Raw genomic sequence first — 22,868 nt, 5'->3', positions numbered from 1 at the left:
CCACTGCAAATGCAATGTCTGGGCGAGTAGCAATCATTGCATACATCAAACTACCCACTGCAGACGCATATGGAATCTTATCCATTTCAGCCTGTTCTTCCTCAGACACAGGACAATCTTGTTTGCTAAGTTTCACATATGGTGGCAATGGAACACTCAGTGCCTTTCCCTTCTCCATATTGAAACGTTGCAAAACCTTGTCAATATACTCTGTTTGAGATAACCAAATCAACTTCTTTGATCTGTCTCTCTCAATGCGCATACCAAGTATATGACTTGCCTCACCCATGTCTTTCATGTCAAACGATTTTTCCATCTTTGACTTCAAAGCTGAAATTTCTTCCAAGTGCTTGCCAGCAATCAACATGTCATCCACATACAAAATAAGGATCAGCCAACTACCATCCTTAGCCTTCTTTGTATATAGACAGTGATCGAACTCACTACGTTTGTAGCCTTGAGAAAGCATAAACTTGTGGAATTTATGGTACCATGCCCTCGGTGATTGTTTTAAGCCATAAAGACTCTTTAACAACTGGCATACCCAATCTTCCTTGCCTTTCTCAACAAACCCTTCTGGCTGCTGCATGTAAATTTCCACATCTAAATCACCATGCAAGAATGCTGTCTTGACATCCATTTGGTGCAACACCAAATCTAATATGGCAACCAATGCAAGAAAGCATCTCAATGTAGTCATTTTGACCACCGGAGAGAAGACTTCATCAAAGTCAATGCCTTGTTCTTGCTTAAAGCCCTTGGCAACAAGCCTTGCTTTGTACTTTGGCTGACTATCATGAGCGGTGATCTTATACCTGTAAACCCATTAACAAGGTAGAGCCTTTTTGCCCTGTGGTAATTTAACTAGCTTCCATGTCTTGTTTTTATGCAGAGCTGTCATCTCTGACTGCATGGCCAATTGCCAATTCCCGGAGTCCTTCATTTGCACTGCTTCCTTGTAACATGAAGGCTCATTGCAATCAGTTAACATGACATAGTCCATAGATGGAACAAACCTATCAAGAGGTCGCGTGACACATCTAGATCTACGCACAATAGGTGGCTCAGGCTCAGCCACAACCTGTGGTTCCACTCTATCCTGTCCTTGCTCCTCTTGAGCCCTGACATTTTGTCTTGCATGTGCAGGTCCATCTTCTTAGAAGACAACTCTTCTAATATCCTCAACCTTCTTTGGTTTAGAATGATATTTGGATTCATTAAAGTGAACATCATTGTTGCGGACAACCTTTCTGGATTCGGGATCCCAAAGTCTGTACCCCATCTCACCAGAATTACCATAGCCTAGAAAGATGCACTTTCTACTCTTTGGCTCAAGTTTGTTCCTAAATTCCTTTGGAACGTGAGTATATGCCTCACAGCCAAAGACTCTGAGATGCTTGTATGAGGGCATTTTGCCTGACCATACCATCTCTGGCACTGAATCCTTCTGCAAAACCTTGCTAGGAGATCTATTTACAAGATGAACAGCTGTTGATACAGCTTCAGCCCAAAACCCATTTGGCAGTTGTGCATTAGACAACATACTTCTGACCTTCTCTTGTATGGTCCTATTCATCCTCTCAGCAACACCATTTTGAGGAGGATTGTAAGGAGCATTAAGTTCACGTTTTATACCTTTTGACTCACAAAAGTCCTAAAAGGCCTTTGAAACATACTCTCGACCATTGTCAGTGCGTAAGCATTTAAGCTTCTTGCCACTCTGATTCTCCACAAGTGTCACAAACGTTTTGAAAACACTAAACGCTTCATCCTTGTGCTTGAGAAAGTAAACCCATACTTTCCTCGAGTAATCATCTATAAATGTCATAAAGTAAGAAGCTCCCCCTAGAGATAGGTTAGGCATAGGTCCACACAAATCCCTATGAAGTGCCAACTGTGTATCTCTTCTACTACTTCTATGCTTATGTGGTTGCTGTGTTTGCTTACCATACAGACAATGTTCACAGAATTCAAAATCATTAAATGAAAAGCCAGGCAAATAACCAGAACGAGACAAGATTTCCATTCCCTTCTTGGACATATGTCCTAACCGGCTATGCCACAAAGAAACGTTCGGCTGCTCGGTTACATTGATTACATTTTTAGAGACATTTGATACATAAATCATGTAAAGTCCTCCAGACTTTACTCCATGTGCTACTGTCATAGAACCCTTGGATATCTTCCACATGTTCTGTCCAAAAGTGGTGACGTAGCCAGCATCATCAAGTAAACCTATGTTGATCAAGCTCTTTGTAATTGCGGGAACATGTCTCACATTCTTCAGCATGAAAGAAGAGCCATTCTGAAACTTCAATTGAACATCTCCAACACCTAAGATCTCACATGTTTGCCCATTGCCTAGCCGAACATGATCTTTAGTGGTCACATAAGAGGTAAACCACTCCTTGTTTGGAGACACATGAAGTGATGTCCCTGAGTCTATAATCCAGTCACTCAGTGCATTTCCATCAGATGCTGTAAGAAGAGATGATTCCATTGTATTCTTCAAGAAGTAGATGTCTCCTGACACTAGACTGTCATCCTCTGCAGCAGTGTTTGTCACATTTATTTCTTGAATCTTCACTGAGGACTTGTTTTTCTCACCATGGTCTTCAGCTTTCTCTTTGCCTTTTTCTGCTTTCCATTCTCTGCAGTCTCTTTTCATGTGACCCTTCTTGCCACAATGCTAGCATTCTATGTCACTCTTGCCTTTAGCACCGCGGGACTTGCTACGAGACTGATTCTTCTTTCCACCTTTGTACTTTTCTTTGGTCCTTCCCCTGACAACTAAGGCTGTTCCTTTGCCTTTGTCCATTGTCTTTCTATTTGTTTCTTCAGTAAGCAGACTTCCTTCTACACCTGCTATGTTCAAACCATCTGGAGGTGCATAATTACTCAAAGCTGTGCGAAAAGTGTCCCAACTTTCCGACAATGTGATCAACAGGAACATAGCTCTAACAGGTTCATCAAACTTGACACATTGAGCTGACAACTGACTGTAGATGGTGTTGAATTCATTTAGATGATTGGACATAGGTGTCCCTTCTTTCATCTTCAAGTCAGCAAGCTTCTTAAGCCAGTATACCTGTGAAGCTGCACTCTGCTTCTCATAAAGATCACTCAGCTTTAACCATGCTTGAAAAGCCGACATCTCGTCTGCTACATTGAAGTAAACGCTTTCTGCCAAAGTCAGCATAATGGTAGAAAGTGCCAATTCATCCATTTCGCTCCATATCTTCTGGTTTTATCCCGTTGAGCTTTATAGGTTTTATCTGCTTCTTTTGTACCAACACGTGCCAAATATGCTTCTTCCACAATGGGAAATTGGTTCCATCCAGCTTCTTGATATTGTAAAGAGAAGTGTCCTATGATCCAGCCATAGCTACGCTTCACAATAGTTTACTTTCCTGGGAAAAATTCGACAGAGTTTCCCCTGTAAACTGACCTCTGAACCAATATCAACCTGTCAAATGAACCAAGAAAGCTTCAGATTCTACAGAAATTTTGGCAGAGTCTCCTTTGTAAAATGGCTCTGGTGTACTAAAAACAGACCAAAAAACAACTCAAAAAACCACTGTCTCTCTAACACTGTAAGCTGTGGGTAAACCTGTCCTGCACCTGTACTGTCTCTAACTTTCCTGTCACTGTCCTATAAGCATAGACTGCGACAATGCCTCAACGGCTGTAAAGCAAAGATGCAATCCCAACTGTCTAACTCACAGTCAATACATCCTAGCTACCTATCTAAGGGTGCTCGAGGGATCGCTCCAAGACCTGTATCACCGAAAGGATCTCAACATTCGAGAATCCCCCAGCTCAATAAAACCTCACTCGACCCTCAACAAAGGCTGCAGTAAATCTGACAGTACATAGACTTCCCACAAAGTCATACATCCACAAATTTCCCACTATATGCTGTAACCGCTGCGGCGGTTGTTTGTTGCGTGACTCACAGCCAGCAAACCCTCAACAAACATACATCATCTCTGACAATACATCCCATGTGGAAGTACCTGCAATGTCAGGATGAAATCTGGAATATCAAGCAGCAAACACAAGCTACCTGATGAACTAGTGGATGTCGCCTACAGTCTGTGTGTAGATGCGCCCGTGTCGTATGTGACACGCCTCCAAGAACTGTGAGCCGTCCTTCGATGTGTAGACAACCACAAATCAGCACTCTGGGAGTGTCGATATCCTCAGCACCTGCAGTCGTAGGCCGAAAACCCCAAATTTGCAGAGTCGGATCTGCACCCACTGAGACCACGTAGTCAAAAATGGCATGTGCAGAACTTTGTCGAAGCCGAACGGTGACCGAGATGACCTCAGAATGAAATTCTGAGCACACCAAACCCTTCGGGCTTACCCACAAGATTTGGGGCCGTGTCTTTGCTTATCGAATTTCACTCCAATCTGAGCTGGTGACTCTAGCCTCCTGCAGTGCTGCCCCGAGCCTCGATCTGAGCTCTGATACCAGTTGAAGGAGTACGAGCAGAAGTGCGACGCGAGAGAGAGTGCGAGAAGAAGAGCACGACAATATGGTGAACTCGCTCTATTGTAATGTGTAGAGCATAGTGAGTTCTTATTAGGTTTTAACAAAAGAATATGTGTACATGCCTGGCGGCCCGCCCACTTACCTGGGCGACCACATTGGGCTTTATACCCCAACATCCTTTGCTTAGTGTTAGATTTGCACCACTCTGGTGCTTCACACAGGTCTAGGGCACTTCCTTGTATGGCTATTGTCTCCAAGCTGGCCACCAATAACAAAGGTTGTACCTTGTTCGACCGCCCACTTGAGTTGGGTGCCCACCATGGGCACTTATATATATGGGGCCACGGGGGTACACATTTCATTATCCTCTGATCATTGTACATGTCTTTTTGTTTTGGTAGTCATGAGGGGCTGATTGCCCCCTCTTCCCCATATCAACGTTCTCTCTCTCTCTCTCTCTCTCTCTCTCTCTCTCTCTCTCTCTCTCTCTCTCTCTCTCTCTCTCTCTCTCTCTCTCTCTCTCTCTCTCTCTCTCCTGCACATGCACACTCTCACATGGTATCAACAACTTCAGGATCTCCATGGTTTGGGTGCTTCTTCCACATCAAGTTCTTCCTCCCAAAGGATCATACCATCCACTGCTTTCTTCAGCATCTAGCATTTTTGCAAATGAAGAAATAATCTGCAACATTTTTGCATCAGCTAGTAGGCCAATGATGGAGTTTGGAGCACTTCTGTCGTGGAGAACTCAGTTTCCACCTGCATTTTGCATTTACAGGCAGCGATTGTCTCTCCCTCTGCTAGCGCTAGGGCTTGGACCCCTTTCCCTCATCAAGAAGTGCTAGATATACAAAGCCTTGAAAAAGTACTATTTTTTCACTTGGTAATCTAGACAACCACAATATTATGCAAGATTGAGCTCAAATGGATTAAACACTTGTTTTTTAGAGCTATATCTAGGAGCATGATGAAAAAATTCTCAAAGAAATGTGTAGGGTTTTTCTTCAAACTGTTGGCTTCATCAATAAACTTGTATGCTAATTTTTGCTTTAAAGCCAAAACTAGAATACCCTGATCAACTAATTTCCTTTTCTTTCTTGCCTCTGGTTTCTCGTTCAATTTTTTTTTGGTATGATCAATTGTACATGGTTTGATTTCTAATCAAATGGCAATATAAATATGTGTGAAATACCTGCAGCAATTAATTGAAGTTAGCTTCCCTTGATGGTCATTGTTGTTGAGTCTAGGTTGAAGGTTTCCACTACCTATTCAATTATAGGCATATCAATTGAGATGTGTGCTGCTTTTGGTAGAAGTGGCATTGCTCACATTAGGCAAAATTTGGACTCACAAAGGGGCCCTTTAAGGAGCTTGACTTTACCTCTCTCTACCAAAACGGGCGCATGGATAAATTTTTGCAAACAAACTCCAAAGTTGGTGGAGGTTTGATAGTTAGAATGTCCGCTTCAAACTCTATCTACTGATATATAGCATGCCATGAGATTCCTCATATTTTAGAAGATTCTTTTTTTGATTCACCTATGATGTGACAAATTTGTCGGAATCTAAGTGAATAAAAAAAAGAATCATCTAAAATATGAGGAATCTCATGGCGTGCTATATATCAGTAGATAGAGCTTGAAGAGGACATTCTAACTGTCAAACCTCCGCCAACTTTCAAACTGTCAAACCTCCGCCAACTTTGGAGTTTGGTTGAAAAAATTTATCCATACGCCCGTTTTGGTAGAGGGAGGTAAATTCAAACTCCTTAAAGGGCCCCTTTGTGAGTTCAAATTTTGCCTAATGATTGTTCATGGCTACTTCTCTTCATCTTTGAAGGCATACTTTCCTATGGTCTGATAAGAGATGGTGGTTTGTTGTTCTTATGCTACTACAGGTTGGAGTACATCTACAATATCCAACTATTGTGCTTCTAACTCTACCTGCATAGTCGCAACAATATTGGGAGCACTTTCACCATATCTCAAGTCTAAGAACTTCCTTGTACGGAGAACGAGAACTCAGTAGAGGAGCTTGGCAATGGAAACTGGTCTTGAATAGAATTGCTTACTTGCAAAGTGGTTGCACGTAAAGACTCTTGTGTGGAGGGCTATGTGTGCATAGGTGGTGATGACATGGCCTTAGGGTCTCATACTCATCACATGGAAACTCTAATTCAAGTCAAGAATAACCCACTCTTGTGGTGCCTTGGGAATATAGCACTCATTATTGGCATGTCATCTATGCGTTCACTAGTGCTTGTAGTCATTATCGGCTTGATTTCCAAGAAGATTTGGTTTTTTATTCTCTGCTTTCTATCATTAGGCACTTTAGATTCTAGTGTCGTGGTTACTTAAGATATTGGTCCATTCTCCAAATTCTCTTTGAGTCCCATGGTTGATGATTTTTAGATCAACACTGCCTTGAAAATCCTTGTTGCCCTTGTTCAAATCGGATCTTATTAGGAATAAATTCATGACCTTAGTTTTTGAAAGGCTAAGAAGAAAAATTTATGTTTTACATGTTTAGGGAGTGGACATAGCAGAAAAAATTGTCCCAAGGGGAAATCTGCTACCCAAGGTAAGAAGAATGTGGTGCACATGGTGCAATTGCTTCCTCTTGAGCACTCCTCTTGTTTTTCCAATGTGGAAGTAACACATATTGAAGCGGTGCACAAGTGCTATGTCATGGCCTCAATGTGGCAATCGACCTTTGTTTCATTCGAGTTGGTGCATATGCATGGATTTATCGAAGGTCACAATGTGAGAATTTTGGTAGACATTGGTGCTTTGAAAAAATTCATTAACTATAAGTTAGTGAAATAGCTCAATTTGCTCTAAACTTTGAGGTCCCATTGTTATAAATTAACAATAATTAATGGCCATGATGTCGAAGTGTGGGATACTCAAGTGAAGGATGTACCATTGAAGATTCAAGGGTATCATATGTCCTTGAATTTGAAGTATTGAATATGGATTGGGTAGATGTGGTACTTAAGAGTGGTTATATGGGTTAGGGTCATCATTACCATGATGTATCACTAAAGATTCAAGGGTATCATATGTCCTTGAATTTGAAGTCATGAATATGGATTGGGTAGATGTTGTACTTAAGAGTGGTTATATGGGCTAGGGTCATCATTAAAACATAGCTATGAGCATAGGAGTTTGATGTTCGAATCCAATGGCATCCATGTGCTACTATTGGGGGAAAAGGATGTTCCTTCCTTGCCACTTATTTGTACAGCCAAGCTTATGAAGCTCTTTTCTCAAGCTAAAATAGAAGAACTCTTTTTGCGTTACTCAATGTGTCATTTTTGGTCAAATATTGATAATGTTTTAAATCACAATTCCTTGCATTCTTCTCTCTCTTCTCTTCCAACTATGGCTACTTCTCTCTCACCAAAACAAGAAAATGTTGCTAGCAAGTTAAAAGATTTATTAATAAAATACAACAATGTGTCCCTAGATGATTTTCCACCAGGGTTATCACTGACATGTGCTATGCAACATGGCATGGACATGGTTGCACACAGTAAGCCCGTAAGTAAACCACCCTACAGAATTAGTCATTCTAAGGCTCTTGAAGTGGAACGTCCCTTGCTGACTATCTGAGTAGAGGGTTTGTAAAACCCAATTCTTCACCATGGGCCTCTCCCATCTTGTTGGTGAAGAAAAAGAATGATAGTATGTGTATGTGTGTAATTACCGTGGATTGAACGCGACTACTATTAAGAACAAGTATCCATTGTCGAGAGTGGAAGAGTTATTTGATAAGCTTGTCCATGCTTGTATCTTTACAAAGATAGACTTGCAATTAGGGTATCATCAAGTAGAAATTAGATTTGCTGATAGACCCAAAACTTCTTTCCAAACAAGGTTTGGATAGTATGAGTTTTTGGTTATGCCCTCTGGTTGACCAATGCACCAGCCTTTCATGACGCTTATGGAGAGTGTCTTGAAACCATATTTGGACAAGTTTGACATTCTATTGTATAGTGCCTCTGAGGAAGATCACTTACAACATCTAGAGCAGGTGTTTGAATTGTCACGGAAAAATAAGTTTATGCTAAGGAATCCAAGTGTGATTTTCTCAAGGAGGAAATTCACTATTTGGGGCATGTGATTTCCATTATCAATCTAAAAATAGATAAATTTGAAGTGGATGCCATTAGGAAGTGACCTTCTTCTAAAAATCTAAAGAGCTGAGCAACCAAACTACAACTATTTTTTGTGTCATGCGGCTAATGGCCCACCATTTTTCCCTTTATGGGTAAGAGTGACACAAATCTCTTTCACTATGGTGTGATGGTCCATACTACATGATTGGGGCACAAGAGACAAGAAGAAAACTTTATTACGACAATTTTGTCTTTGCACAGTGAAATCAAGTGCAATCTTACTTGACCTATTTTTAAAGAAATAATATCCACCATATGCGGCCATCATGTCAAAGTTGATGATGCAGAAGTATAGAGCAATGGGGAGAAGAGAGAGAGAGAGAGAGAGAGAGAGAGAGAGAGAGAGAGAGAGAGAGAGAGATTGTTGAACCAGCCGACGTTGGCAATGAATTGATTATTATACAATGGGGGCTGGGTGTACTTATATAGTCACCTTAGCATATTTCCCTACCCAAAGTTTGACAAATAGTAAAATAAATACCTAAAGCCAAAATAAATATATTGGAATCACATTGGGCAGTTCACTTGAGATGCTATAACTTTGACACCTCTCTGCAACTCATAGCGGACATAGATAGTTAGAAAAACTCAATGAAGAAGCTACCATGGACACCCCGGAAGAGGCCCCCAATTGGGTACACCTCAATTTTTCTACCCTCAGCTTTTTACCTTAGAAAAATGCGATCTTGAGCATCAGTTGCTTCATAGATAATTGAAGTATAGGCCACACTACATCCAAGAATCCCCATTCGTGAACTGCAAACACATCATGTCCATAATTTCTAGACAATGAACTTTGAAACACATCGTGTCCATAATCCGGCCAATAACAATGGACTGGTGCACATCCATAGTGTTTTAGATACGTCTGATTGGTTCCCTACCAAATGCATATGCCTTGAACTCCGATCCAAACACTGATACCTTGAACTCCAACACAAGGGTCCAAATCATTTATAGGGAGCTTCATTTTGCCCCTCTCTACCACTCACAAGACTCTCTCTGGTTGAAGCTAGTTGCGGCAACTGTCAACTGACTAGAAATCTTGCATCGTGTCCACTGTGGGCACCACCACGTGTGCCATGCCTATCTCCTCCGTCAAACATTTATCATCGTTATCTCTGTCCAGATCGCCTTTTCCTTTGTCCTTTTGTGAGTTTCTGCTTTTGCCTATGGCTTTGCGTTTTTGAGCCAAACAAAGCGTCATGTCACATTTATAACAACGACTCTCGGACTTCATGGGTACCGAGGCAACTAACTGAGTACTTGTACTACCGTCCTTGTCAAGCTTGACTTTGACTTTGTCCTCTAGCAAGCTTGTACATTTTCTTTTGGCTTCCAAATCCCAAGCCAAACAAATTGATGACTTCCTTGAGAGTTTCTCCTATTCGTAGGCCGTTGACTCTAACTGGCTAATAAATTATCCATAGCCGATGGTTGATATTGGTTCATCTTTGTTGTTGTCGAGGTTATATGGGAACGATCGTCAAAACAATCAAAGAAACTCCCCAAGGCCCAAGGCCAATGCGGGATCCCAGATACACTCTTGGGGACTTTACATGCCGATATGGTGTTTCAAAACGCACATCACATTCACCCCTAAAACCTTCCTCATCCTCACAAATTGCATCTCAAAACACTAGCAAGATTGCCAATACTCATTGCCTGCATTTCAAAAACGCTGAAAAGCCACGTTAATAATTGCCTTACCCAAAGTTCGATAAATTGATAAAGTAAATGTCTAAAGCCAAAATAAATATTGGGATCACATTGGGCAGTTCACTTGAGATGGCATAACTTTAACAAATCAAATGGAGAATGCTACAACCCCACTTTCCTTTGTATCATTCTCAACTAAGGCAAAAAAGTATAATCCTGACTTCAACGAAGAATGCAAGCATGCTTTCTAGGCATTTACATTCACATCTCTTTATTTTAGAATATATGTTCAGGGGAAATGAAAAAGCTTCAATTGTAATTTCAGTCAACCATAATTTACAAGATCAAGATTTGGGAATTTGGGTAATCTTAGTATTTCAATGACAAATCTCAATTAGCGTATTAGATTGCCTTGAAAACACAAGCCAAGAGTGTTAGGTAATTTTTAATCACTTCTACATCAAAGATAGTACCTAAACCATTGTCATCAGGATTTGTTTACTGAGCAACCTTGGCAAACATGTCACTACAGTGCAACACATTAGCTCTACACTAGTGCAACTCTCTCTCTCTCTCTCTCTCTCTCTCTCTCTCTCTCTGTGTGTGTGCTGCAAAGAACATATGCCAGATGAAAGAGGAGTCAACACGGAGGCGGAGGCGGGGGCGCGCGGGGGGGGTGGTGGTGGTGGGGGGTCCCTCCCCCAGCTTTTATAATATGAGCTCTACATGGACTAGGCATAATGACCAGTCCACTTTCTCATGTTGTTGTCAAAAAGCAATGAGGAGAAGGCATTATTTGCTGCGGAATATTGTAGACCTAAAACTAGTATAACTCCCTTTAGTCTTTTGTCTAGTTCATGCCACATAGTAGCCTTGTTATATACAAACTTCTACTTTTCTAGCATAGGCCTCATTAGTTTTGAGCATAAACTATCTTTTTTATGTCCAATTAGCTAGTGGACACTCCGCACTATGCTCACATGAGCACAAGTCAAAAGTGCATCCCCTTTAGTCTTGCACGAAAGGTATTGATTTAAGGTAATCTTAGGATAATAGCAAATTCATATTCCAAAACATCTCATAAGAAGCAAGGGGCTCTCACTATTGCTTGCACTTAGAAGACATATTGGTGGTGGTAAGTAGAGCATCACTAGAGAAATTATATGTCCATCAACTAGAACAAGGATTGTTGACCTATCCTCATCTTGAAATTGAAAACAAACAAATGAAAATGTACCGAAGGCTCCATTTATACAGCTTGCCATCATGAAAAGGTGTTGCATGCGAACATCCGAGTATTGTGTGGCTAAACTAGGTTAAAAGCAGGACAATTTTCTATAGAAGGTTGAACTTGCATACTGTCTTTTGATTATTGGATTGCCAAGAGAAAAGTCAGTTATTTTCTATTTTAGGTTGTCAAAGGGTGGTGAGATCTACCCTCAAGGCTCTTTTGCTAGATCTCATAAAGCTCTTTTTTGGGGGGCTAAAAAGGGATATATAGATGTTGTTAGTCTCTAAGCACTAAGAAGGGCAAGACAAAGTAAAGTTTGACCAGTGGATTAGAGTATACAAAACATGGCCAACCTCTTACTTGTTTAGAAAGGGTTGCAAGATGGCCCACTGTACAAATCCTGTTGGTCATTACCAAAAACACTTGTAGTTAAGAATGGAAAATCCCAAAAAAAAAATTAAGCTGGCCTTCAAAAATCTTCATGGAGGAACCATAAGAAAAAATACTTGTTGACATGATTAACGCAAGACGACTTTCAAAGAACTAAGAGATTCTGGCTTCGTCTTTGTCTTATTGGTTATGAGGCATAGTTACTCAGTAACAAAAGCCTCATGTGAGCATGCTCCTATAGTGATTTTCAATATGCAATGCACGAGCGCAAGTAAAATTGTAACTCTTTGATTTTGGGTAGACATGGGGTGGCATTGACGGTACTAAGTTAAAAGTCTCAAAATTTTCAGACGGATTTGGATAGAATTATGAGTAGGTGCATGCAACTATGCCAAAAATGGCATAGTGGACCATGGGAAAAGGAAAAAGGTCTACGTATCGGGGGTGATAAGTGGATGGAAAGTCAACAGTGGGACAAGGAGCTTAGATAGGAGTGGGGAAGAGATGCCCAATGCAACGGAAATTTCTAAAGAGAAGAGAAAGTAAACGTATACAAAAAGTCAACAGGGTGCTAATCGTGGGACTGGACCCTTAACAGCCGGAGCCCTGTGGAGTGGTGTCAAGATGAGCGAAGGTGACGCAGCCTCCTCTCTCTCTCTCTCTCTCACACACACACACACACACACACACACACGCATGCACGCACACACTTATAGCGACGTAATTGCACTAACAGCGTCAGAAGTTCCCTCTCCCTCGCTCGGTCTCCTGCACCTCTGCTGCATCTCTCTGTCTCTCTCTCTCTCGCCCAGTATGAAGCGTCCATGGGAGCTCGCCAACGCAGACAGACGATCAAGTGGCCCTCGCGTCTATGTCCCCGTTAGCCTCCCTGACTCCCCCTCTGCCACTTTTGCCGTGCTGGAGCTGGTGGGCTTCTCTTCCTCGACCCCCTCCTCCTCCACCGCATCCCCTCATCACCAAGCTGACACTCTCCTCCCCCTCCCCCTCCCCCTCCCCCTCCACTCGCCCTCCCATCCCCTCTTTGTAGCCCTTCATAATCCCAACTCTTCTTCCTCCCCTCTCTCTTCTCATATAATAGAGAGCTCACTTCAAAGCTCCCCCACAACCCCTCTTATGAGTGAAATGGATTATGCACACCACGCCGCCACCGACGTTGTCGCCGCTTCCTTGACGCCTCTCGATGGCAAGAAATTACCCTCACCTCCTTTTGCAATAGCTGATGGAAGAACCCCTATTGTAAAGACAACCATGAAAGAGAAAGTAGTCCACACTACATGCTTCAATTTCAAAGATGTAGTGCAGAAGCTCACAGGGGCATCTGGCAAAGTGGAAGACATGCTTCCTGTGACACTTCCAAATAGGATATCATCAGCCAGCTCTGTGGCCAATGGTAGCAGCAAATCACTAGCGACAAGCAAAGCTTTGGATGTTTTGTCTGTAAGAATGGATGCAAACAAAGCCTTGAAGAAGTCATCCTCATGCAAGCTGCTTGAGAGGAGGAAAGGGGTTCTCTCCAAACTTGAGCAGCTTCAGACCGATAAACCCATCTCAGTATCGGCTCTTTCCCCAAGCCCCATAACTCCCCTCACTGCTTACTTTGAGAAGTTTTGCAGTGCAATTACACCCACGCCAAGTCCAAGCTCAAATCTATCTTCCTCGCCTTCAAGGCATTCAATCCCAGAACCCGAATCATCAAGCATGTCCATCCCTATCAATGAGTGTCAATCACCTTCATCTATATTAAGTGGTACAAAGACAATCACCACACAAAAACGTGCCTCTCCTTCACAACCTTTATGTGGTCCTCCACTATTAAGCCTCTTTCCTGAATCTCCAAATTCTAGTCCCCGACACCTTAATTAGCATCTATAGGGTGTACCATGAATGCTGACAATGTCATATGGTGCACATCTCACAAGAGTAGGCTATGAGCTCTGTCTTCTAAAATTCCTCCCTTCAATGGCATATATAGTGTGGTGTTGGATCCAACATTGTACTCTAGAATGAGCCCCTATTATCCCAAGGGACACACCAAATATCCTTCTATTCAATCTTTTAGAAGGATCTATGGCTGAGTATCCATCATTGGCAGGCCAAACCTCTTGGATCCATCAATGACAAGGATTGATCAGCTAGACTCTGTTGTAATGTACCTAGAGCATATGGTCATTGGTCTAGTGTTAGATTCATGATGAGGCAATTGTGCTCAACTATGTGTTTATTCGATCAAGCATGTAGATCCTACACATCCCCATTTTTGTACACTATAATTTCCATAAAGGCATCACATGCAATGAAAGATTAGAGCACTGTCAAGCGCAACAAAACCAAGTATACTTTTTGTTTACTATTGTTCATCATCAATTGATAAACGGCTTGTTTTGGCTATATGGTCGTACTTTATGCAACACATTCTGATAGCAACAAATACACCAACACAATGGAAATATAAAGACACAACCATCCCCCATATTTTTCACTTTTAACATAGTAATTCATTTAATGAATATTGCACATGAGTTACCTCCTCTCATGGTAGCATTTATTAGGAATAAGTTATGTGCTAGCATTTGTTAGGAAGATGGTGTATGTATGTGTGTGTGTGTGTGTGTGTGTGCGCGCGCGCAACATGTTTGTACATGTGCATACATGCATAGAAAGAGAAGGAAAGTGGGAAGAGAGAGAGAGAGAGAGAGAGAGAGAGAGAGAGAGAGAGAGAGAGAGAGAGAGAGAGAGAGAGAGAGAGAGAGAGAGAGAGAGAGAGAGAGAGAGAGAGAGAGGGGTAAATATTTCATCATATAGGACACTAAAATATAAGCTATTTTTAAAATTATGTTTGTGGGATAGTAGTGATGGACGATGGAGCATAGTGAATGCACTACAATAATTTATGGATATGTACTCCTATTTGGAGGAGTAGTGGACCCTACCTTCTAGTCTCAAACAAAACTTGATGAAACCATTTTAGTGCTCACTATAATTTTCAGTAAGAGTAGATTATTCTTTGTTTTTTTCTCCCCTTTTTTTTAAAGAAGGTAAAATTTTATAAAAAAAGGAAGATGTAAAAATACAAAGGACCCATAGGTAAGGGGTGGGACAAACCCATGTTAAGAAAGGACATTACATTAGTTGCAGCATTCTAAATCTAGCAGATGATAGAACATGGGTACAATTGCTTTTCATTGTTGCCATCTAGTGGCCCTTAAGATGCTAGATACAATATAACCCTCAGGAAGAACTTCTTGGACGTTTTTACACAAATTCATAGTTTATCGTTTGAGCTCGTATTGGAGAAGCCAAAGGGGGTAGGAAGATGAATGCTTAGAGACAGAGGCATTCCTCTGATTCCACATATACCATAATATATGTCCCCTCCATATATTCCATAAAGGGATGTCCATTCTTTCACAATTTCCCAATAGAAAGTCCTTTATATCCAGAGCTTGTAGATTAACTTGACTAGTGAGGACAGCCTGCAGAGACAATAGCATCTGCTTGTTTGTTCTATAGTTGAACCAGATGTGGGCATTATCCTCTATAGAATCGTTGCATCTTGAGCAGAATTAGTTACTGAACCCTGCTGCTCTGAGAGCTTTTTCTCCACTCCAAACTCCTTGATGCATGATAAGCCACATGAGTGTGGAGTGTTTATTCTCCATAGGGAAGGCCCAAAGGCATTTGAACCTATAGGTCCATTGTTTGCAGCTCCATGAGACTTTCCATAATTTGTTTCACCTTTTTTTCACCTCATTCTCCACCTTCTTTAGGGTATAACCGCTTGAAGGCTTTAGAAGCTAAGTTGGACAATCTGTTGGATATCTCAAACGCCTTGCTTGGAACTCTAATTACATCCAATATTCTTTTATCTCTTTCTTGACACCATTTTGCAAGAGGAAGGGGGATGGTGAAATCTCTATGAATATGCATGGTTGGTTTAATTGGCCTTGACATAGAAGATGAGCCCAGGTCCTGATGCCAGCTTTATGACACTTGTGGAACTTTTTGCATGGCTGAGACTTTTCTTTACTTGCAAAAAACCCAAACCATAGAGAGTCTTACCAGAAAGTAAGATGATCAAAAAAGAAATCATTGGAAGGTTTCCAGCTTGCTTTGATTGAATCCCAAGCCTTCCACATTCTGCTTATAATTAACTTGGAGCCTGCTGGGATAATAGGGACAAGGGAACACATTATCTCTCAGAGCTAGAGATTTATACAAGCTTTATAATTTTGACATTTAAATTTGTGAGGTCTCTCTTGTCGAGCAACCCAGTAGTCATTAGAGTATGAGGCTCTTAGGATCCATTTGGCTGCCATCCTTGTGGAGATCAAGTCTAGATTGAGTAGTCCAAGGCCCCCCTTGTCTTTAGGTAGACAACATATGTCCCAGGGAACTTTAGAGATCTTAACCTGCTCATTGTCACCTCCCCACAAGAAGTTTCTTGCCATTGAAGTGATCTGCTTCATTTGGTATTTAGTTGGGTATCAACAAGATAAAAAATAGATTAATGAAGGAAGAATGTAGTGATTAAGTACAAATGCTCTGGCTGAGACAGAAGTTTGGTAGTTTTTCCACTCAGAGAGATTCTGTCTAGATTTGGGAACCACCCATTTCCATCTCTAAGCATAAGAGACCTTGAAACCCATTGGTATGCCCAATAGTATGAATATTTTCCCACTCCTTATCTCCATGCAGCCAACATCCAAAAGAGTTTGAGGGAACTGTCCATCAAAAATCTTGTACCCAGTTTTGGAGTGGTTAATCACTAAACCACTAGCTTTGCAAAAGATATCAAGGCATTGCCAAAACTGAGCCATTGATGTGCTCTCATTAGGCAAGATAGAGTTAGTATCATCTGCAAAATGCTGCAAGATGTATCAAGGCATTGCCAAAAATGTGATGCCATTAGGCAATACAAAGTTAGTATCATCTACAAAATGCTACAAGAGGTAGCCACTAGCTTTGCAAAAGGTATCAAGGCATTGCCGAAAATGAGCCATTGATGTGATGCTATTAGGCAAGATAGAGTTAGTATCAAATACTGTGCAGCTAGGTCTTTGTCAGTACCAAGAACTTTGAGGCCTTTGATGAAACCTCTATCCAGAGCATCCTGTACTAGCCATCCAAGAGAATAAAAGCAAATGTAATACAAGAGGGGAGCTATTGGGAAGCCTTGTATGATGGATCTTTTCAAAAGAAAACCTTCAGAAAGCTCAACATTTATAGAGACTCTAACACAAGTATTCCCAAACAGAAGCTAAATAAATTTGTTTTTTGTTTTTTTTTTGCCAAAACCTATCTCATAAAGAGATTGGAAAATGAAATCCCATCCCATACTGTCATAAGCCTTGCCAAATTAAATTTTGAAAAAAATGAAGTCCTGTTCATTATCCTGTGCATATTCTATGGCCTTCCGCAAAAAACTGATAATTGCATCAAGGATGAACCACCCCTTTATAAAACCTTTCTGCTCTGGTAGAATAATCTAGTGCATGACTCAGTCTTCTAGCTAGAGCTAGTGAGATAATCTTATACACAGAAGTCAGGCAAGTGATAGGTCTCCAATTTTGTAGGTCCTCTTTTTCATGTATGAACTTAATAACATGTGTGTTCATAGAGGTGGATAGAGCTCCTACCTCTGTAAGGCCTCTTTCCATATGGACAAGAGATAGGGCATCAAAAAATCTTTGTAAATCTTGAAAAAATCATTAGGTATACCACCAACCCATGGAGTTTCCCACGCTTGAGAGCATCAATAGAGTCTAGTACATCCCCTTAGGAAGAGGCCGATCTATCAATTTAGCTACATATCCTCAGGCACACATTTTGTCCTTGCTCTAGCAATCGTGGCTCTAGCAGTATTGTGATCAGCCCCTCTTTCGTTGGGGGATGGGAGATATCAAAGAAGAAATATTTAGCCACCTTCAAGTTTTCTTTATGAGTAGATGACATCTATCCATCATTATTTTAAAGCATTTGAATGAAGTCCTTAATCTTCCTTTTTCTAAGAAGGTTAAACATATGCTTATTAGGTTTATTTATTTTTCCAGCCCAAGATTCTCTTGTCCATAGGATGGAGGAATTAGCATGGAGGAGCTATTCCTCTCTAAGTTTAGCTTTGAGCTCATTTAAAAGGGGGTAAGGAGGACTACGAGGGTGAGAGAGAGCTTCCAGATCATTTTCTCTTCTTTCCTTATCATCATCCTTCTGTGCTCTGTGATTTCCCTAGATTTCTTTTTATATTCAGTGAGCAGCTTTCGAGTGACTCTAACTACTATGTACCAACCCTTAAAAGATGACACGTTATTGTTAAAAGAAGAAGAAAACTAGGTGTCTTTACTTTTTATTTAATTAACAATACCTAATGAAAGGAGAGATTGGTCCATATGAGGCCACCCTACCTTATACATACACTCTTCCGTTTGAAGCTCAAACACAATTGGAACATGATCAAATAGTAAGACAAAATTGTCCTTGAAGCGGCTTAGCTACCAATACTCATGCATGAGGTTAGAGCTCATATAGGTTCTTTCTAGCATTGTTTCTCTATAGAAATCTCCAAGTTGTTTGTTGCTCCAAGTGAGTATTGTACTCTCATAAATGTCCATTAGATTCATCTTGTTTTGAGCCTACTCCCACTTCAATTTCTCATTTCCATTGATGGATGCCCTAGCTGTTTCCATCTATCATGAGAGAATCCTACCATGTTAAAATATCCTACACATATTTGGTACCAGGTAAAGATTGATAGGGAATAATTTTTGATTAGCCATTAGTAATGGCTAATAATCTGCAAAGCTGCATTATTATCATCACAAAAGAAAAGGTAGTAATTGATTGGCATTTATGAGCCATCCAATTTCTTAGGAATTCCATAGAGGGCCTAACCCCATGCAATAATCCTATTACTACCTTGTCTTGAGAGAATGCCATAATTCAATTTCTCAAATGGGAGTGATTACATCTTCTTCCATATCTGGCTCGTTCTTTGTTTTAGAAGCACTACCTTCCTCTTCACCAAGATCATTCTCTAGCTGAGTTTGAGGGTTTTGTTGATGAGAAGGAACCTCACCCCATTTCTATTAGAATGAATTTCTGCCTCTAGACCTTGACCTTGATGGAATTTCTTAGAAAAATCCCTGATGTCTTCATTAGGATTTAAGCCAAGTAAAAGATTTACATGGGAATAAATCATGTTACTTGGACGATGAAGCTGGGGTTGGGGCAAAGCCTAGGGCATCCACTAGGAAATATGTAAGATAGCACGTGTAAACAAAATAAGGGATTTATAATTAGGTACATTTACATAAAAATGTACTTACGTAAAGGCTTTTTTCATTGAGAAATTGAAAAGTTTCATACATAAGGGCTAGTTTTTTTTAACAAAAATGCATACATAAGGGGTACATATAATACTTGAAAATATACATGTAAGGGATTATTTAAATACCTCTTGCTCGCACGTGCTATATGCAAATTTTACATAGTGGACTCCCCAAGGGGCAGAGGGGGCATAAGAGAGATTCCACCTGCTTAAGAGTTCACGCTGACTTGAGGTTTGTTTGCCATGGCTGCATATGTTAACTGCTAAGGCAGAGTGCACATTCCTCTGTAGTTTGTAAAGCCCTATGCAAAAGCTGTGGAGATGGAGGCAGCCCCCATGGGCATTGCTTGGAACAGTGGACTAGAGGCAATAAGAGGTGACTATGCTTGTGCCCTAGGATTGGCCTGAATTGAATGAACCAACCCATTTCTCAATGCTTCATGCATCTCCATGATCCCAGGGGAGAGGGTGAAAGGAAAGAGAGAAAGACGGGAGTACCATAGTCAACAGAAAGCACAAAGGGGAAAGGGGAAAATGACGGGGTAGAACATGAAATCTGCATGCTTCATTCAAGCGCACAAACCTTAACTATGTAGCCCCTGTCCTCCATACCTGCCTGACTGTCTCTTACTCTACCTTTGTTTCATTGACTTTTCTTTGCCCAAAAAAGTTTTGTTTTCTCCTTGTTGTTGAGCTAGAGGTAGTATTAGTTCTGTAACTCTCTTTTAGTGTGTAATTAAGAGAGCATAAGCATGATGCTACACAACCCATCACTAAAATGGACTTGAAAAAGCACGCTAAATCTCACCCAACCAACTCCTTAAATAGGCCAACCTTTCTCCCTGTAATAAAGGCCCCTTGCCATGTGTGTGACTTCTTGAATAATACTTGCCCTTGGCTTCTATTCAATGTGTAATAAAGAGAGAAGGATCACGATGCTACACAAACCCTCTCTAAAAAGAAACTAGAAAAGCATGGGTGGAGAAAGCAAGGTAGGAGTGGTTGCTTTTGGTAAGACCTCAGACATGTAATGTATGCCACCTTGGAGTTGTGTGGACGTAGTAGTTCCAACTCCAAGTCGCTATATAAATCTTGGTCCGGACATGGGTGGAAAAGCAAGGTATGGTTGCTTTTGGTAAGGCCTCAGACATGTACTATATGCCACCTTGGAGTTGTGAGGAGGTAGTAGTTCCAACTTTGCAACGTCGTCCCAAATCTAAGTTTTGAGAAACAACCATGGGCACTCGTGCCGCATCTCAAAGTAAGTGCACCTTTTTCGGGGTCATGGAGAAACCCCCAAAGATGACTCAACATTGCCCGACTTCAAAATGAAGTCAAAAGACTTTGCAAGGAGAATGATGAGCTCACACAGAGCCTCATTGCCATCAAAACTCGACTCTTTACAATGGAGAAGTGTAAGAAAAAGGAGATGGAACAGATGGAATCCAAGCTCAATAAAATAAAGTTGGAAGTAGAGACCACCATCACAAAGGAGGTCAAGACTTGATTGTAGGAGATCGTCTCTCGCAAGGTGGACGATTAAGTGGCATCCACAATATGTGAAAGACAACGTGCATTGGCGAGCTTCTAATAAATGACTGGAAAGGGGAGACGGACCTTGAGTTTCACGAATCCTTTGCCCACATCCAAACAATAACCCACATGATACAATGGGATCTAGCAACAATCACCTTGCTTGCACACGACATTGTGCCAACCATGCAATCCTCACTTTCAAGACCAAGGCGGACCGAATCAAACTCCTCAAGCAATTCAGGCCTCTCAAGGATTCTAGAATTTGGTTTGTAGAAGATCTTACACCTATCCAACTCAAGAATAATAAGGCATAACTCCAAACGATATGAGATTCAAGCACGCACAACAAGGAAATGTGCAGTTTATCGAGAAGGTAAATCCATTATCCAAGAGTTCCAAACTTCCAAACCGGCTCCCCCCTCACCCACCTCTCCTTAGGGGCTTCGCTCTTTTTATCTCTTCTTTTTCACCTCTAGCTAGACCCTCAGTCCTTAACTGAGATGTACCTAATGACCCCTTCACTTAGAAGGAACCCTTTTATAGTTTTCCTTTTGGTCCCATAGATCATATATGACCTTCATTGGATGATAATTCAATCTATCTATCTATCTCTCCCCTCGTCCTAGTCTCTCTCCCAATACAAGCACACACACATTCTCATTCTCTCTCTCTCTCTCTCTCTCTCTCTCTCTCTCTCTCTCTCTCTCTCTCTCTCTCACACACACACACACACACACACACACACACACACACACACACACACACACACACACACACACACACACACACACACACACCCTTGTTCCCTCTCTCTCCCTCTCTCGTTTTCACCTTCTCTCTCCCTCCCTTGGATCAGTCCATTGGGTGCACTAACAATAGGATTTCTCCCTTTTGAGTTGGCCATAACACACACACTCTCTCTAACACATACCTGCACACACTACCCTCTTGTCATGTCACAATCACTCTCTTTGATCAACTCAAGAGTGTGCCAATGAGGAAACTCTCTCTCTCTCTCTCTCTCTCTCTCTCTCTCTCTCACACACACACACACACACACACACACACACACACACACACACACACACACACACACACACACACACACACACCGGGGTATTTACTCTATATACAAAACGAGACGCCACACCTACAAGCAGACAACTTCGATAAAACCCCTATATACGACTCATATTAGAGAACACGACCCCCCTTTCTACGCTTATATGACAATCAATGAAGAAAACTATCATATCCCTATGTTACGTATAAAATTTAGGTCTCACATTATCTAATGGAGTAAAACTAGTCAAAGAGTGTGTAGTATAGTGACTGACAATGTACTAAGAAACCACTTCTATTGATAACTAGATGTACTCTCAATGTGTCTTAGTTTGACTTTCAAACTATGTGCCGGATCAGCTTGCGCTCTGGCTACTCTCCAATTTTGAGCCATCCAAAGCTGGTGTAAATCAACCTTGGACCTGCTCTAAATCAACCCTTATCTATAATGGGCTTGATGCAAACTTGATGTGTGACCTGATAAAAAACTTTCCCTAAATTCATCCGAGTTCTAGTGCACATCGGTGACTAATTGTTACAAGTAATCAACTCGGGTCAGGTTCCCCCCCCATAAATATGATACCCCCCTCCCTTATTTTTCAGTTTGAGGGATAAATTATTGGGGGCCTGTCCCTAACTTATATGCTTATGTAACTTGTAAAAAAACCCCCCTCCCTTGCACTTACGTGGTGTGGTAAGTTTTCCACGGTGAATCCCCCGGGTGACACACACACACACACACACACACACACACACACACACACACACACACACACACACATCAAGCCACTTCCCCTCTCACTCTCTCATTCTCTTAATCTCTTTGGATCAGCTTGAGAGGGTGAAAAATTCACAAATTCATCTCTCTCTCTCTCTCTCTTTGTGGTACACACACACAAACACACTCATAACCTTAGCCCTTTCATCTCTCTTATTTGCACACACACACACACACAACCTCATCCCT

General features: G+C 41.3%; 1 protein-coding gene across 1 annotated transcript; it reads left to right on the top strand.

Moving 5' to 3' along the window:
- Nucleotides 1–12,727: 12,727 nt before the first annotated feature.
- LOC147458387 (uncharacterized) lies at nt 12,728–14,272 on the top strand. The gene has a single exon (XM_086511816.1). The coding sequence runs from the start codon at nt 12,772–12,774 to the stop codon at nt 13,840–13,842; it is 1,071 nt and encodes a 356-aa protein (XP_086367942.1). The 5' UTR covers nt 12,728–12,771; the 3' UTR covers nt 13,843–14,272.
- Nucleotides 14,273–22,868: the final 8,596 nt, after the last annotated feature.

Source organism: Adiantum capillus-veneris, chromosome 5 (genome assembly GCF_014529385.1).
Source record: "Adiantum capillus-veneris isolate H3 chromosome 5, ASM1452938v2, whole genome shotgun sequence".
Lineage (NCBI taxonomy): Eukaryota > Viridiplantae > Streptophyta > Polypodiopsida > Polypodiales > Pteridaceae > Adiantum > Adiantum capillus-veneris.
Note: the sequence above shows the minus strand (reverse complement) of the source record. Positions and strands in the feature narration are given on the sequence as shown.